The sequence below is a fragment of the Oncorhynchus clarkii genome, chromosome 16 (genome assembly GCF_045791955.1).
Source record: "Oncorhynchus clarkii lewisi isolate Uvic-CL-2024 chromosome 16, UVic_Ocla_1.0, whole genome shotgun sequence".
In the NCBI taxonomy this organism is placed as follows: Eukaryota; Metazoa; Chordata; class Actinopteri; order Salmoniformes; family Salmonidae; genus Oncorhynchus; species Oncorhynchus clarkii.
The window spans coordinates 31,913,262-31,932,156 of record NC_092162.1 but is presented as its reverse complement, the minus strand read 5'-3'; the positions used below and the strand labels follow the sequence as shown (position 1 = coordinate 31,932,156).

The following is an 18,895-nucleotide window of genomic DNA, read 5'->3' as shown; positions in this document are numbered from 1 at the left end:
CCTCTCCTCTCTCTCCTCTCCCCCTCCCTCTCCTCTCTCTCTCCACCTCTCCCCTCCCTCTCCTATCTCTCTCCACCTCTCCCCCTCCCTCTCCTCTCTCTCCACCTCTCCCCCTCCCTCTCCTCTCTCTCTCCACCTCTCCCCCTCCCTCCTACCCCTCTCTCTCGCCACCTCTCCCCTCCCTCTCCTCTCTCTCTCCACCTCTCCCCCTCTCTCTCTCTCCACCTCTCCTCCTCTCTCTCCACCTCTCCCCTCTCCTCTCTCTCTCCACGTCTCCTCCTCCCTCTCCTCTCTCTCCACCTCTCTTCCTCCATCTCCTCTCTCTCCACCTCTCCCCTCCCTCTCCTCTCTCTCTCCACCTCTCCCCCCCTCTCCTCTCTCTCTCCACCTCTCCTCCTCCCTCTCATCTCTCTCTCCACCTCTCCCCCTCCCTCTCCTCTGTCTCTCCAGCTCTCTTAGACCCTGGTGGGCAATGTTTTATCAGGGGCAAGGCCAGCTCACACATCTCCTGTCCTTTAACATTGTCAATGAGAAAATGTGACCTGGCCCCCAACAGGACACACACACACACACACACTGTGTGACCTCTGGGATCTGCCCAAGTGAGGGAAGGGCAGTCCAACACATTTTCTTCGTTAACCCTCATTTTCTTTACTCAAAATTCCTTTAGAATTTAGTAAGAGAGAAAGAGTTTGTGAGAAATGGAGGAGTAAGGAAGATAAGGAGAGGGAGGAAAGAGAGTAATGGATGGAGGAAGAGGGTTGAATGAATGGCGGGAGAGAGAGAGGGAGGGAGGCAGAGAGTAAGAGAGAAGGAGGAAAGAGAGAGTAATGGATGGAGGAAGAGGGTTGAATGACTGGTGGGGGAGAGAGAGAGAGAGGGAGGAAGGAAGAGAGAAGGATTGATGGAGGGTTGGAGGGATGAGAGAGCTGAGGGTGGATGAATGGATGGATGTATGGAGGAACAGCAGTGTGCACATGGCTAGTTAACATCCCCCCGTCCTGTGTGGCTAATTACTCTCTATGCAGGCGGAGAACCACCGCGGCTCACTGACCACAGCTCCATGCACTGCTGGACTTCACACACACACGCACACGCACAAGCACACGCACACACACACACACACACAAACATACACATACACACACACCCGCACACACACACACACACACACACACACACACACGCACACGCACACACTTTGCACGCACAAACACACAAACATATGCACTCAATATACAAACATATATAAACGCACACACATTATATACACAAATACAAACACACACATAGGATGCCAGGCTTGGAAATGGAACATGTACAACCCCCACCTCCCACCTACGCACACACACACCCTCCCTGGGCCACTACGCTTCCTGCTTAACTCTCCCCCAGCCCCCCAAACACACACACTTCCCCTCAACCTGCCTGCTGCCGCCCCGCCGGCCCATTATCGATCGCCCGCCTCTCACTGCGCCACATAAATAATCGACAAGCAATTACTTGCCCACTCCCACTGCCCTGGCTTTGTTTGGGAGGCACAGCGGCCAGCGCCAGGAGGAGAGGAGGAGAGGAGGAGAGGAGGAAAGGGGACAGGAGAGGGTAGATGGTAAGATGGAGGGTAGATGGTTGCAGCTGTGAGATTTGGTGGGGCCCTAGTTCAGCCGTATTCACACAGACAAACGTACATGCAGACACACACTGTATACTGTACGGTAAAATACTAACATCAGATACAAGTGTATACAACACTGTATACTGTACGGTAAAATACTAACATCAGATACAAGTGCAGGGGAAGGAGAGGAGAATAGAGGGAGAGGGGGATCGAAGGAGAGGGGGATAGAGGGAGAGGGGGATAGAAGGAGAGGGGGAAAGAGGGAGAGGGGATAGAGAGAGAGGGGATATAGGGAGAGGAGGATAGAGGGAGAGGAGGATAGAGGGAGAGGAGAATAGAGGGAGAGGAGGATAGAGAGAGAGGGGGATAGAGGGAGAGGGGGATAGAAGGAGAGGGGGTTGGGAGGAGAGGGGGTTTGAGGGAGAGGAGGATAGAGGGAGAGGAGGATAGAGGGAGAGGGGGATAGAGGGAGAGGGGGATAGAGGGAGAGGAGGATAGAGGGGGATAGAGGGAGAGGGGACAGAAGGAGAGGGGGATAGAGGGAGAGGAGGATAGAGGGAGAGGAGGATAGAGGGAGAGGGGATAAAGGGAGAGGGGGATAGAGGGAGAGGAGGATAGAGGGAGAGGAGAATAGAGGGAGAGGGGGATAGAGGGAGAGGAGGATAGAGGGAGAGGGGATAGAGGGAGAGGAGAATAGAGGGAGAGGAGGATAGAGGGAGAGGAGGATAGAGGGAGAGGGGATAGAGGGAGAGGGGGATAGAGGGAGAGGGGATAGAGGGAGAGGAGGGAGAGGAGGATAGAGGGAGAGGAGGGTAGAGGGAGAGGAGGATAGAGGGAGAGGAGGATAGAGGGAGAGGAGGATAGAGGGGGATAGAGGGAGAGGGGATAGAAGGAGAGGGGGATAGAGGGAGAGGAGGATAGAGGGAGAGGAGGATAGAGGGAGAGGGGATAAAGGGAGAGGGGATAGATGGAGAGGGGGATAGAGGGAGAGGGGATAAAGGGAGAGGAGGGAGAGGAGGATAGAGGGAGAGGAGGGTAGAGGGAGAGGAGGATAGAGGGAGAGGAGGATAGAGGGAGAGGGGATAGAGGGAGAGGAGAATAGAGGGAGAGGAGGATAGAGGGAGAGGAGGATAGAGGGAGAGGGGATAGATGGAGAGGGGATAAAGGGAGAGGAGGGAGAGGAGGATAGAGGGAGAGGAGGGTAGAGGGAGAGGAGGATAGAGGGAGAGGAGGATAGAGGGAGAGGAGGATAGAGGGAGAGGGGGATAGAGGGAGAGGAGGATAGAGGGAGAGGAGGATAGAGGGAGATGAAAAGAGAGGGATGCAGCAGTGGTAATGCAAACTACCTTTTGACTAAATGTTATTTTGTTCCTACTCCCCCTTTTCCCAATTTCCTTTATTTTGTTATTCCCTCTCTTTGGTGTACAATTCAGTTTTTTTTGTTACGCGCACACACACACACACACACACACACACACACACACACACACACACACACACACACACACACACACACACACACACAGGGGCTCGTGCAGTATGTATAACAAGAGGATGAAGGCTTTATGTGGTCCTGTGTGGCTCAGTTGGTAACGCATGGTGCTTCCTGTGTTTGCAGGTCAGTGGTGATGCTTCCAGGGAAACCATGAGGTTGGCTTGCAGTGTGTTTGTATCTATTTGCATCAGCGTGTCTGAATCCCTGTGTACGCTAGCCAGGCCTACCTCTCGGAGTAGTGGGCGTCTCGGTGCTGGGGCAGGCCCTGCTTGCGTCTCTGGCTTGACGAGCTGCCTGCTGAGGGGAGGTGGGCTTCCATACCCCCCGTGTTCCTCACTGCTGCCAGGGCCTCCTGGCGCACCCGCAGCAGATCTACAGAGGGGGAGAGTTTAGAATTCACTAGTTTCACTGTGTGATACTCTACATAGAAAATCACACCAGCACCAACATCCTACAGCTTATATCTCATCCTGAAAGTGTTTTTTCCCCATTTCTATCTAAATAAATGGAGAGTATTTAGGGTTTAGCCTCAACGGGAGTGGAACAGTAGAATAGAAAAGTGCAAGCTTTTGTGATATAAGTTGAAGATATTTGCTTACCTATGCTGTTACCGCCTAAAAACCCTGCTAAGTAGACTTCTCAGCGCTATTCACACTCAAATGGCACCCTATTCCCTATGTGCTCTGGTCAAAAGTAGTGCCCAGGAATAGGGTGCCATTTGAGTGTGAATAGAGCTTTATCGACAGGAGGTGTCGATAAAGTCCTGCAGTTATATGGAGTGAACGTCTGGGTTACAAATGGCACCCTATTCCCTATGTGCTCTGGTCAAAAGTAGTGCCCGGGAATAGGGTGCCATAATCCTGGCACTCAGGAAACAAACGCACAGGTCTGCACATAAATAAGCATACAGCAAACACACACAATGAAGAGACACACTAAATACCTAAATAGTGGCACACTCATCGGAAACACTCTCAAAACAGAGACACATGCACGCACACACTGATGGATAGAGAGAGAGCAATGGATATGGAGAGTGGATAGGAAGAGGAATAGAGAGAGAGCAAACATTGGAAAACCAAAAACCTCAGGCAATGGGAAGTCTCTGCCTAGGATAGAGGAACTTCCCACATGGCCAAGAGGATCCCTATTCTCATCTCTGTCTTCTATCTGTACTCGCTCCATCTATTGTGTCTCTCCTCCTCGCTCTGCCCCCTTCCCCCCTCTCTCCCCGCTCTCTATCTCCCTTGTTCTCACTCTGTCCCCCTCTTTTCTACTCCCTTATTCTCTCTCTCTCTCTCTCTCTCTCTCTCTCTCTCTCTCTCTCTCTCTCTCTCTGTCCCGTATTCTCTCTCTCACACTCTCTCTCTTGCTCTCTCTCTCTGCTTCTCTCCAGCATTATCAGCCAGGCCAGGCCAGTGCCTCCAATGAGAGGCTGTTAACTTATTTGGGTAGGGGGCAGTATTGGGAATTTTGGATGAAAAGCGTGCCCAAATTAAGCTGCCTGCTACTCAGCCATAAAAGCTAGAATATGCATACAATTAGTAGATTTGGATAGAAAACACTCTGAAGTTTCTAAAACTGTTTGAATGATGTCTGTGAGAATAACAGAACTCATATGATAGGCAAAAACCTGAGAAAAAATCCAACCAGGAAGTGGGAAATCTGAGGTTTGTAGTTTTTGAACTCAGCCCCTATCGAATACACAGTGGGATATTGGTCATTTTGCACTTCCTACGGCTTCCACTAGATGTCAACAGTCTTTAGAAACTTGTTTGATGCTTCTACTCTAAAGGAGGGGCTCATAAGAGCTCTTTGAGTGAGTGGTCTGGCAGAGTGCCACAGGCTCAGTCTCGCGTCACTCACGTGAAAGGTAGCTACGTTCCATTTCCTTTCTGAAGACAAAGGAATTGTCCGGTTGGAACATTATTGAAGATTTATGTTAAAAACATCCTAAAGATTGATTCTATTCATCGTTTGACGTGTTTCTACTAACTGTAACAGAGCTTTTTGGACTTTTAGTCTGAAACTAGTGAATGTGCTTTATGAATGTGGATTACTGGACTGAACGCGCTAATGATAGGAGCTATTTTGACTTAAATTATGGACATTATCGAACAAAACAAACATTTATTGTGGAAGTGGGATTCCTGGGAGTGCATTCTGGTGAAGATCATCAAAGGTAAGTGAATATTTATAATGCTATTCTGACTAATGTCCACAACATGGCGGATATATGTATGGGCTCTGAGCGCTCTACTCAGATTATAGCATGGTGTGCTTTTTCGGTAAAATGTTTTTTGAAATCTGACACAGCGGTTGCATTAAGGAAAAGTGGATCTAAAAATCCATCTATATTTCTGCTTTTTGTGACTCCTCTCTTTGGTTGGAAAATGGCTGAATGCTTTCTGTGACAAGTTGCTGACCTAACATAATGATATGTTGTGCTTTCGCCGAAAAGCATTTTTGAAATCGGACACTGTGGTTGGATTAACGAGAACTGTATCTATCTATCATTTTAATTATGAGATTTCTGATTTCTGTTGAATTGGCGCCCTGCAGTTTCACTGGCTGTTGAGAGGTAGGACACTCACGTCCCGAACGGTCCCAGAGAGGTTAAAGAGAAAATCCACCTCTCTCTCTCTCTCTCTCTCTCTCTCTCTCTCCCCCCCATCTCTACCTCCTCTCACCCTTCTCTCTCTCTCTGTCTTTCCCTCTCTCTCTCTCTCTCTCTCTCTCTCTCTCTCTGTCTTTTCCTCTCTATCTCTCTCTCTCTCTCTCTCCCACCTCTACCTCCTCAATCCCCCCCTTTTAAACTAGACAGATCCAGGGGCCATTTCCGCCACTGGTATGTGTAGAGCATGTACCTCTCTTACCGAGTGTGTATGTGTGTGTGTGTGTACGCATGCGTGTGTATGTGTGTGTGTGTACTGGGTCGTTGAGCTGGTGCTGGGGTCGGGGGTGGAGCGACAGATATTAATGTGGCCCAGCTCTGGTGTATCGATCTGTTTGCTTCTGCTGGGCCGCTGGGGACTCAACTGGCGGCAGACAGGGTGTGTTTGTGTGTGTGTATGTGTGGGGGGTGAGAGATAAGGGAGGGATCCTAGGAAACTGGAACCCTGAGGCACACACACACACACGGCATCCCTAGCCACGTCCTCAGAGCATGCGCAGACCAGCTGGCTGGTGTGTTTACGGACATATTCAATCTCTCCCTATCCCAGTCTGCTGTCACCACATGCTTCAAGATGGCCACCATTGTTCCTGTACCCAAGAAGGCAAAGGTAACTGAACTTAATGACTATCGCCCCGTAGCACTCACCTCTGTCATCATGAAGTGCTTTGAGAGACTATTCAAGGATCATATCACCTCCACCTTACCTGTCACCCTAGACCCACTTCAATTTGCTTACCGCCCCAAAAGATCCACAAACGATGCAATCGGCATCACCCTGCACACTGCCCTATCCCATTTGGACAAGAGGAATACCTATGTAAGAATGCTGTTCATTGACTACAGCTCAGCATTCATCATTAAGCGCAGGGCCCTGGGTCTCAAACCCGCCCTGTGCAATTGGGTCCAGGACTTCCTGACGGGCCGCCCCCAGGTGGTAAAGGTAGGAAACAACATCTCCACTTAGTTGATCCTCAACACTGGGGCCCAACAAGGGTGTGTGCTCAGCCCCCTCCTGTACTCCCTGTTCACCCCAAAGCGCAACAGCGCCTCTTCAACCTCAGGAGGCTGAAGAAATTTGCCTTGTCATCTAAAACCCTCACAAACTTTTACAGATGCACAATTGAGAGCATCCTGTCATGCTGTATCACCACCTTGTACGGCAATAGCACCGCCTACAACCGCCAGGCTCTCCAGAAGGTAGTGAGGTCTGCACAGCACATCACCAGGGACAAACTACCTGCCCTTCAGGACATCTACAGCACCCGATGTCACAGGAAGGCCAAAAAGATCAAGGACAACAACCACCCGAGCCACTGCCTGTTCACCCCACTATCATCCAGAAGATGAGGTCAGTACAGGTGCATCAAAGCTGGGACAGAGAGACTGAAAAACAGCTTCCATCTCAAGGCCATCAGACTGTTAATTTCTTGACGCTACCCATCCCTGTAGCGGGATAATTGTCATCAAGATCGGCTGAAGTGCATAGCGCCACCATCAAATAATATTACTAAAAATATTTATATCCATGAAATCACAAGTGCAATATCGCAAAACACAGCTTAAATGTTCCTTTTGTTCCATAAAGATTATTTTTAAATCCAAAATACCTCAGTTTGTTTGGCGTGTTATGTTCAGAAATCCACAGGAAAAAGCGGTCACGACAACGCAGACAAATTCCAAATAGTTTCCGTAATGTCCACAGAAACATGTCAAACGTTTTTTATAATCAATCCTCAGGTTGTTTTTAAAATATATAATCGATAATATATCAACCGCAACTGTCACTATCAGTAGGAGAGGGAGAGGCAATGGCTGCCCAAACTCTGTTGCGCGAGCAAAACTCATGAGAACACCTGACGCGATGTTCTCTTTCTCGCTAATTTTTCCAAATAAAAGCCTGAAACTATGTCTAAAGACTGTTGACACCTTGAGGAAGCGATAGGAAAATGAATCTGGTTGATATCCCTTTAAATGGAGCGAAGGCATGCTATGGAACATGGAGCTTTCAAAATAGAAGCCACTTCCTGGTTTGATTTTCCTCAGGTTTCGCCTGCAATATCAGTTCTGTTATACTCACAGACAATATTTTGACAGTTTTGGAAACTTTAGAGTGTTTTCTATCCTAACCTGTCAATTAAATACATATTCTAGCATCTGGTCCTGAGAAATAGGCCGTTTATTTTGGGAATGTTATTTTTCCAAACATAAAAATAGTGCTCCCTAGCATCAAGAGGTTAAACAACCATCACTAGCTAGCACAGAGAGGCTGCTGCCTACATACAGACTTTAAATCATTGGCCACTTTAATAAATGGAACACTTGTCACTTTAATAATGCAACTTGAATAATGTTTACACATCTTGCATTACTCATCTTATATGTACAGTATATACTGTATTCTATACTATCTATTGCATCTTAGTCTATGCCACGCTGACATTGCTCATCCATATATTTATATTTATGAATCTTATTCCATTCCTTACTTTCCGATTTGTGTGTATTAGGTATTGTTGTGGAGTTGTTAGATAATACTTGTTAGATATTGCTGCACTGTCGGAACTATAAGCACAAGCATTTTGCTACACTCGCATTAACATCTGCTAACCACGTGTATGTGACCAATAACATTTGATTTGATTTGACTTCACCAAAGGTTGGGGGTTGAGGACAGAGACTTCACTTATATGAGTTCCTCAGGTTGACAATGGTCGCCCAGTCCCTATTTACACTGCCTGGACTCTCACATAGAGACCAAGGATGGGATACAATCTGTGGAGCACTGCTGACAATGCACCCTTTTAAAGGTAAGGTCATTTCTGATTGAGCCACCATCTGCAGTGGTTAAAGTGAATGCAATCTCTGTGAATGTGGGAACATTACCTTTAAAAGCCGCATTGTCAACAACGGGCAATAGGATTGAATCCTGGCCCTACACCAAATTCTACAAATCGGCTGTTCCTCAAACCCTTGATTATCTGAATAAGATGTGATTGTGTAGGGCTGGAGCAAAAGCCTGCAAACCCAGGCAACTTTGGTGAACATTAAATATAATTTGCTCCTTTGTTCATCTCTCTCTCTCTCTCTCTCTCTCTCTCTCTCTCTCTTCTCTCTCTCTCTCTCTCTCTCTCTCTCTCTATTCCTCTATTCAATTCAATAAATGTTTTATTGGCATGAACGGGTGGTTGCCACTGTTGGCAAAGCAATGTATATGATGTACTACATAAATTACCAATATGTTTGAGCAACAATAATAATGTGTATATCAACATAAACCAGGGACATGTAGAATGATACACAAAAAGACAAGAAACATGAACAATTGAAAAAGGGAATCTACAAGGGCTCGTGTAAGACATGGTGGGAAATGATGTCTCTCATATTATGACAGGCCAGGACATCATCTGCAGCAAGATCTACTGTTTACGTTTTATCCTATCAAAATGCTGATTTTCTCCTCGACAGACAGAACAACAAATCCTGGAATTCTTTCTTCAGATTTCATGAAATAAGTACCTCTGATTGAGTCATATTTTGAGCAGTGGAGCAGGAAGTGCTGCTCCCTCTGTACTTTGCCCACCGTGCTTACATCGTCTTTCTTCTCTGATCTTTGTTTTTCTATGACGTCCTCTCTATTTCCAGGCTATGGTCACTGAGTCTATACATTGTAATGTCTTCCTTTTTCAAATCTCTATTTAGAATTTGGTAACATTGAAGTTTGTGATTTAATTGAGTTTTGTTTGCCCATAATTAGTGTGTATTTTGGTTGCAGATTTCTATTTGTTAGAATGTTGTTATTTGGGGCTAGTTGCTCTAAAGGGTCCCTCTCCGGGTTGTGGTGTTTCCATAACAAAGCCTTGTGATGATAATATTCTGTATCACGGTGTGTTAGGTGAGTCTCTTTTCCCAATTTGGAGTGCTAGGGGCAATGTCCCAAGTCCTGCCCTACAGGCTAGGTTTGGGGCATTTCTGTGCACACTGAGAATATTTTGTACAAAATTCCATGTATAAAATTGGGGCTTTTATCCCATGATGTACATTTTAAATTGTTAAGGGGGCCCCATATTTCACTGCCATGTAGAAGGATTGGAGTTATGACAAAGTCAAATAATATAAGCCACATTCTAATTGGTGGGTTAGAGTCTTTCTATTTGCAATATAGCTTTATCTGTTAGAGACTTTATGGCCATGTCAAACCGCCCAGATGAACTTATAGTCAGACCAAGGTAAGTGTAGTTGGTGGTGTGTCTCTCTCGCTCTCCATTATTCTCTTTCACGTAGGCTAGAGAAGGGTCATCTGGGGCTGTGGCCAGCCCACCACAACTACACAATGGACCGAGAGGGGAAGAGGGGAGAAGGGGGTACAGAAATGGAGAGCCAGACCACTCCCCCTCCCTCCACACACACACACTTATACACACACACAAACACACACGTACACACACACACACACACACACACACACACACACACACACACACACGTACACACACACACACACACACGTACACACACACACACACACACACACACACACACACACACACACACACACACACACACACACACACACTAGAGCTGGATAATATGGACAAAAATCCATATTGAGATAAAATGCCTGAATTCATGCGATAACGATAAATAGAATGATATGTTTAGAACAATTTGACGCAGTTTAAAAAAAATATATTTTATTTCAAACTTCAAATTTCTCTAGTATAGGGTGCTTATTGTAATGAACGATATCAGCAAAATGCCTGCGATAAGAGATCGGTATGGTTGGTATTGCTCATTTTTGGTTTATCGTCCCAGCGCTAACACACACACACACACACACACACACACACACACACACACACACACACACACACACACACACACACACACACACAAACAGTTGTTTTGGGAGGTCCCACTCTGGACCCATCCTGCTAATCCCTCTTTTGTCCTCCTTATCTCCTCGCATCTCTTCTCAGAATTATGCAGAAATCCCACCCGTTATTAAACTGGGCTTTCCACCAAGGGAGAATGTTCAATTATTCCTGTTATTCCCTTGATACAGCCCAGCCAGGCTCATGATAGATTGGGGACTGGCAAGTACACTGAATCATATGCATTCCAAATGGCACCGTATACAATACATAATGCTCCTTTTGAAAATAAGTAACTCAGGAAGTGCACTACATAGGGAACAGGGTTCAATTTGGGATGCAAATCTATTTCCAAAGCCAATGGTATAAACAAGTAAGATGTTATATGGAAAAACAAGAGCCGGATGAAGTATTTTCTCCCAGGCTTTTAACTATGGGCATTTCAAGATGTGTTCCTACCATGCCGATCTTAATGACTAGATGGTAGACAGTGCAGACCCGCTAGGGGAGCAATGGACAGAAGTACAGGAGACAAAACAAAGCCCTCCTCCTCTTCCATGTTGACCTCCTCCAACCCCTCTTCCCTTTCTTTTCACTCCTTTCATCATAACAGAGAGAGAGAGAGAAAAGCGGAGGGGGAGCACCCCTGCCCCCCCCCGTCAGGTCCAACGAGAGCCTCCCGAAACAACACCTGACACACACATTCTGCTACTTCTCGCCCCCTTCACACACCCACATTCTGCTACTTCTCACCCCCTTCACACACACACTTTCATTTTTCGTACACTCCACTTCAAACACATGAAAGGATGCTCTGCAGGGACCAAGGCGAAATGGAGAGTTGAAGAGAGAGAAAACAAAAGGAGAGTGGAAAAAAAGAGAGAATATAAAAGCAACCCCTGTGCTTAGAGAGGGAGGTGTGTGAAAGAGGGGAGGGGGGAGAGGGAGGTGTGTGAGAGAGTGGGAGAGGAGAGTCACAAGGGCCCACCGGAGCTCAGGTCAATGTCAAGGGGGATCTCACTGGAGCGATTCAGATCAACCTCTCCAGGAACAAACAGGGCCATCTCTCTGTCACACCTCCACCCCATCCCCTCAGAGGAGAGAGCGACAGACAGAAAGAGGACAGGAAGGGGGGTAGTTGAGAGGCGGTGCAGTTGGGATTTGGGATTCCCTGCGCGATGAAGTGAGAGAAAAAAAGGTAGAACAGAGGAAAAGAGAAAAGGAAGTGTGGATTGATATAGGTGCTGTAGGGTCAGAAACATGGCAACAGAAGCCTACTCAGAAAAATAATTAAACAATAGTACAATTTACACTGAACAAAATACAAACGCAGCATGTAAAGTGTTGGTCCCATGTTTCATGAGCTGAAATAAAAGATTCCAGAAATGTTTCATATCCACAAAAAGCTTATTTCTCTCAAATGTTGTGTACAAATGTGTTTACATCCCTGTTAGTGAGCATGTTTCCTTCGCCAAGTTAATCCAGCCATCTGACAGGTGTGGCATATTAAGAAGCTGATTAAACAGCATGATCATTACACAGGTGCACCTTGTGCTGAGGACAATAAAAGTCCACTCTAAAATGTGCATTTTTGTAACACAACACAATGCCACAGATGTCAACAATTGGCATGCTGACTGCAGGAATGGCCACCAGAGATTTCCTGATATGAACTGTAACTCAGTAAAACCATTAAAAATTGTTGCATGTTGCATTTATATTTTTGTTCAATATTTTTGTTAAATTTTTGTTCCAAAACACTATATATCCATTTTCAGAAACGTTGGTAAATGAGCTTTTATTGTTTAAAGATATTAGGAAATAGATGTGTGTTTTTTCACTATCTAATCATGACATGTATTTGTTTAAAATCTGTCACTTGATGGTTCATTTCAGAGAGACACATTTTTTTTTGGGGGGGGGGGGGTTAAAATGCTATATATCCAACTCCCTCTCAAAGAAATATGTAGTACTGCTAGGTTTTACAATCAGCTTAGAAAGAACTGTACAAATGATACATTTGTGACATCAATATTTAATAACAAAAAAAATGTGTCCAGTGATATGAGATCTGTTTGTAAAACATTTACATTTCACATTTTAGTCATTTAGCAGATGCTTTTATCCAGAGCGACTTCAAATAAGCACATTCATGAGACAACCACATATATACAGAATATATATAATATACAGGATACGCATGTTCCATTCCAGCTAAACAATGGCTATACAGCATCAATTCTTTTCAGTGTTGAAGCTGAAAGTTAAAGTTTCAAAGTATGTTTTTTCTGCCTAACTTGGGGGAAAGCAGGCTTGTGGATTGATGAAGGCACCCAGCAGGTGCAGCATCCAGGATGCATATCAGAAACACCAAAGACTTGGGAGGCTTGGATGGGTTGGCAATGCCTTGGCCGGTGATGTCTTATCATGTGCTTAGGGGTAACAGTAGACACGCATGAGTGTGTGTGCACATGCGTGCGTGTGTGTGTTTCAAATGGCACAAGTATGTGTTTATTATTTCCTGGATATTACTGCCAAAAGGCACACACATCATAAATGAATCATCAGCATGCTGTTGTTATTTACTTGTCTTGCTCTAAAGAAAGGCAATTCTACCTCTTTCACTCATCTCTTCCCATTCTCACTCTCCTTAAAATGTTCTCTCTCTCTCTCTTTCTTTCTTTCTTTCTTTCTTTCTTTCTTTCTTTCTTTCTTTCTTTCTTTCTTTCTTTCTTTCTTTCTTTCTTTCTTTCTCTCTCTATCTAACTCCTAACCCCTAACCTTATTTATTTATTTTACACCTCGAAGGGCATAAATAAACTGTAGATAAAAAGGAATGTGGACAAAAAAGAGAGTAGAGGATTTTGTTGAAACTGAAAAGAGAGAGAGCATCCCCACGAGATGTCTGCATTGCGCCGTAGTGTCTGTATTAAAAACAGAGCGCCTTCTGGGAAAGGAAACGGGGAGAATATGGCACCCTGGGCCATTGAACTCCCAAAATGCATTGCACTTCAGCCTAATTCTTCTCAGATGTGGGGGGGGTGGGGGCATTAAAGCCTTTATAGGCTTCGCCCCTTAGATTTGCAGCCTGTAATTAAAAATCATTGCTAATCAAATAAAAATAAAAGTAGCACAAACTACGTTTGGGATGTGAAATTGATTCGATTTATGCTACCGCAAAGGGAGTTGTAAATCCTGGCCGCAATTAATGTTACATTCTTTTAAAAACAGAGGGAAAGATAACAATTGAGGCCCCGCAAGTTGAAAGTGGTGGCGAAGCGGAAATACACCCTGCCACATGTTTTACTGTCCCCCCAATTTTCATATTCGATCTTTCCAGTTCCAACACAGTTTTACCATAAGTTAACGGATGTACATTTCTGAAGAAAGAAAAAGAACCCTAAGAAAAAGGACACACTCACGGTTGACATGGTATTGGGAGATTTACAGCGTTGGCTGACAGCCAGTGAGTGAGCAGTGGATCGATAGCGGCGTCCGTGTGTGCCGGCTAGGATTGTTGTTGTGACCGGGCACAGCATCACAAAGTTACATTTTGACATTGGGTCGGCTGGCACCCCAAATAGAAATGACAGCAGTCTCCATGCTGGAGATTTACACTGGCATGGTGGCATACCCACAAACAGATGCCACAGGAGAAAAGGCCACAACCCCGGGGTTACCATTAGCAGTGGTTGAGTAGGGTCAGGTGTGTGTATAGCTCTGGTGTGTGACAGGCCTAAATGAGGTGTGTGTAGTTAGGTGACTGAATCCTGAAGTTCTGATATAACGAGCGGATGTTTAGGAGGAGGTTAGGCTTCACGACTAGACCCTGACTAGGACAGCATCCACCTACACACATGTGTGCGCGTGTCTAGGTGGACACACACAAGCACACAAACACACACACTAGTCTCACCATGGCTGGGAAGACCCATGTTGTTGGCCAGCTGGTAAAGGCGCTGTTGCTGCTCCTCGTAGGAGCCCTGCTCGTTCAGTGCTGACATAATCCGCCTGTAGTGCTCCTCCGGGGTCATGTGACTGTGGCCGCCCCCCTCCAACACGGGGGTGTGGGAGTTCTCTGTGGGGGGGACAGGAAGAGAGTTAGCACACCATTAACTCAACAATAACTATGAACTCATCGTTGACCAATAACACTATCTCATGAATTAATTCACCACTAACTCACCACTCACCATTAACTCACCACAATTTCACCATGAATTCACCACGAATGTCACCATTAACTCACCACTATCTCAATAACTCATAATTATCTCACATTGCTCGGGCTCCCGATTGGCGCAGCGGTCTAAGACACTGCATCTTAGTGCAGAGGTGTCACTACAGACACTGGTTTGATCCCAGGCTGTATCACAACCGGCTGTGATTGGAAGTCCCATAGGGAGGCGCACAATTGGCCCAGCGCTGCCAGGGTTAGGGTTTGGCCAGGGTCGTCATGGTAAAAAATAATTTGTTCTTAACTGACTTGCCTCATTAAATAAAATTACAAAAAATCTCACCTCATTAACTCACCATGAACCCACCACTATCTCACCATGACCTAAATAATACCAAAACAGGGTGCTCAATCCAAAGCTATCTTTCATTGAAGCAAAAACTCTTCATAAATAAATATAATCCATCAAAAAAGAATGGGGCAGACAATCACCAATTATTTCAGAATGGTGTACTATGGACAATAGTATAATGAGCTTTGTGGGGGGTAATGTAGAAGTCACTCTGATCTTATATTGTATGAATACAGAACTGTTTCCTGAGTGGAAATGTGTGAGCATATGTATGTTTGTGGTGTGATGTCGCTGTGCTTTGGTTATAATGTGTGATGTGCGATATCCGCTCTCTGTGATGCTTATTGTCTCTCCTCTCTTTCCTCCCCCCCATCTTTCTCTGCCTCCTCCTTCCCTACCCATTATCTCTCTCTTTCCCTCTCTTTCCTCCCCCCATCTTTCTCTGCCTCTCTCCATCCCCTGTCTCCCCCTTCCCTACCCATTTTCTCTCTCTTTCCCTCTCTTTCCCCCTCTCTCTCACCCTTTATTCATCTCTCTCTTTCTCTCTCTCTCTCTCCTCTTCTCTCTGTCTCTCACTCTCTCACCCTTTATTCATCTCTCTCTCTCTCTCTCTCTCTCTCTCTCTCTCTCTCTCTCTCTCTCTCTCTCTCTCTCTCTCTCTCTGAGCTCTGGCAGCAGTAACTTGATACTGGGAGTCAAAGGTATAGGAGGGGGAGGTTTGGGGGAGAGAAGGGAGGGAGGGTGAAGTGGTTGGCAGTTGAGGAGGAGGAGGAGGAAGAGGAGGTGGAGGAGGGGGAGGAGGAGGATGAGGGGGTTATATTTACCATCTCCTCATTGAAATCCGAGCCTGGCCCCAGGCAGGCGAGAAAGAGTGGCGTGGGTGGGAGAAGGGGAGAGAAGGGAGAGAGGAGGGGAGGAAGAGAAGAAGGAAGGGGGAAGGGGGAAGGGGGAAAGGGGGAAGGGGGAAGGGGGAGGATAAGCACGCTGTCTCTGTCTCCCCCGCCAAGTTCCAACTAATCCACCCACCCAGGGACCCACAGGTGTGTGTGCGTGTGGTGTGTGAGCGCGTGTGTTGCAGACACATTTGTTTCTACTTATGGGCAGTGTGGTGTTTGCATGATTGTCTTAGTTAAAGTTGATTTGTGCCTTTATTATTGTGTGTAATAACGTGAGTCTGTGTGTGTGTCAACTTGTCTCTGCCTGTCTGAATTTCTCTCTTTATAAGCTCTGCAAGGGGTGCCAACAAACCCCCATCTTTCTCTCTCTTTCAGCTCCCAATCTCTCTTTATCTCATATCTATTTTTCCATTTGCTTGGGTCATTATGTTCACCCATCAAGTGTTACGGAGAGGTGCCTCAGACAGAAGGAACAGACACACGAGGATGAGGCTCAGAGGGCTGAGCCATTAGACCAGCAGTGTTCTACAGCTTATTTAATCAACCACTCCTGCTGCAAGACACACAAACACGCAAGCAACACATTTAAGTCATTTAACAGACGCTCTTATTCAGAGTGACTTGTAGTATGAGCCCATGCATTTTCATACTTTTTCGAACTGGTCTGAATCTGTTCTTTTTCCTGCAGTCTGAACAGCCAAACAGCAAATGGAATCGGATATTTCAAGCCACATTTTAAATCACCTTCGTAGGTGGTTTGAAGTCAGATACAAATCTGATTCCGGGCCATACGACTTGTGTCTGAATGGTCAAATCTAAAGTGGTTTTTAGAACGTTATTTCTTATATTGCTTACTAGCTACTCTGTTGCTTACTAGCTACTCTGTTGCTTACTAGCTACTCTGTTGCTTACTAGCTACTCTGTTGACAGTTTGACATGTGGTAGCTAACTAGCCTGTTAATTGTTAGTGAATGCACTAGAACGCTACACAGCTAGCTAGTTGACTGCTGTGCCTTTTCAAAAAAGACTTGTTTTGAAAGTTGGATCAACTTTCCATTGAGGCTTTGAAAGAGGCGCTGTTCTTATACTATGATTTTGAACATTCAAAACAACTGGGAAACATCCATATTAGGCATTGTATTGGTCATCTTAGCTTGCTACATAACTTCTGAGTGATAGGAAGCATGAGCACCAACAACAATTAGCATACACCCCTGCAGAACACACCCTTCATTACCATGACAACTAGCGTACCCATGTCAGAAAATGACTGCTGTCTGAACACACACAAATCCGTTTTGGCCATTTGTAACTTGCTGTTTGGAAAGTCAATATTCCAAAACGGATTTGAAAAACAAAACTGATTGGAGCATTAAGGTTTGCAGTGTGAACGGGGCTTTAGCGGATACTCTAATGTCTATGGCTCAGCCAGGTCAGAGGTCATGCACGAGGCAAAAGTCACTGAACACAGCACAGCACAGCACCACTCTACTCCACACACACCTCAACATTATGTATACATCAAGTCACCACGGACAGATTTAAACTACTCAGTGATAACACAATTAGAAAAAGATGGTGAGAAGCACGTATTCTACGGTAAGCTTTCACACCTATTCTACGGTAAGCTATTCACACCTATTCTATGGTAAGCTATTCACACCTATTCTACGGTAAGCTATTCACACCTATTCTACGGTAAGCTATTCACACGTATTCTACGGTAAGCTATTCACACGTATTCTACGTTAAGCTATTCACACCTATACTACGGTAAGCTATTCACACCTATTCTACGGTAAGCTATTCACACCTATTCTACGGTAAGCTTTCACACCTATTCTACGGTAAGCTATTCACACCTATTCTACGGTAAGCTATTCACACGTATTCCTGCTATTCCTTCCTACGTTTGAAACAATGACCTTTTAAAGTTATGACTAACTAAGATGCACAGAAAGAGTGGATAGTACTGATGGAAGACCGAACATAAATGTGTTTGTCTGTGTGCGTGTGTGCTTTCATCTGTGTGTGGCGCGCTGTCTCTCTGGCCTATGCTGTCTTTGTGTATGTGCATGCATGTTATTTGTGTCGCCTTAGAGACGGGCAGTATAGGGGTGGGCTGCCCTTGACTGTGCCTGCTGTATGATGCATCAATGACTGAGGAAACCAGGCAGGACACCAGAGACAAGACAGGGTGGCCATGACGGCTCCTCGCAGGGACGCCAGTTTCCCTCCACATAAGGGTGAAATGAATGGGAGGGAAGGGACTGGATGAGAGAGGTAAGGAAAGGAAGTTGCCATTCCTGATGGCTTGTACATATCTTTCTAAAGGCTGGTTTACCGTTGGTCTATCGACATGTCTACATACGGTTGTCGCAGTGACATCATGAACATTCTATTGTCGTCTGACACCAAACTTGTCGTTGTTGTAATGAAAAAGTATACACACAAAAACGACAGGCTGCATGACATCAGCAGCCTGGTGGACCAAAATAACCTAACTGGTGTATTTTAACACCAATAAACCCATCCGTTTAACAATGAATTTAGTGTATGTCAATCTAGCAAACCAGGAAACTGAAAGCAACTTTCTAAACAATGTTTTGGTTCGTTTCGAGCTTGTAGAGAAAGATAGTGAGAATGACCTATGGCAGCCAGCTGCCTGGCCAGACAGTTGAAATAATGACCACATCACAACGTCTTAACTGAGGCACATTTCATTCATTATTACAGGAAAATGAACTCACGACATGATGATTATTTACAAGTTAATGGCGAGGAAATGACAGAAAATAGCTTGCAGTCG

The 18,895-nt window shown here is 45.5% G+C and overlaps 1 protein-coding gene across 2 annotated transcripts in view; it reads right to left on the bottom strand.

Annotated features, from left to right (window-relative positions):
• Window positions 1-18,895, bottom strand: part of LOC139368320 (sterile alpha motif domain-containing protein 11-like) — a 153,626-nt gene that overhangs the window by 75,987 nt on the left and 58,744 nt on the right. For both annotated transcript variants that reach the window (XM_071107074.1, XM_071107075.1), the window contains exons 6-7: window positions 14,578-14,739; window positions 3,341-3,485 (exon numbers count right to left, since the gene is read on the bottom strand). In XM_071107074.1, the coding sequence (XP_070963175.1) occupies window positions 3,341-3,485; window positions 14,578-14,739 (307 nt within the window). The remainder of the gene's footprint in view (window positions 1-3,340; window positions 3,486-14,577; window positions 14,740-18,895) is intronic.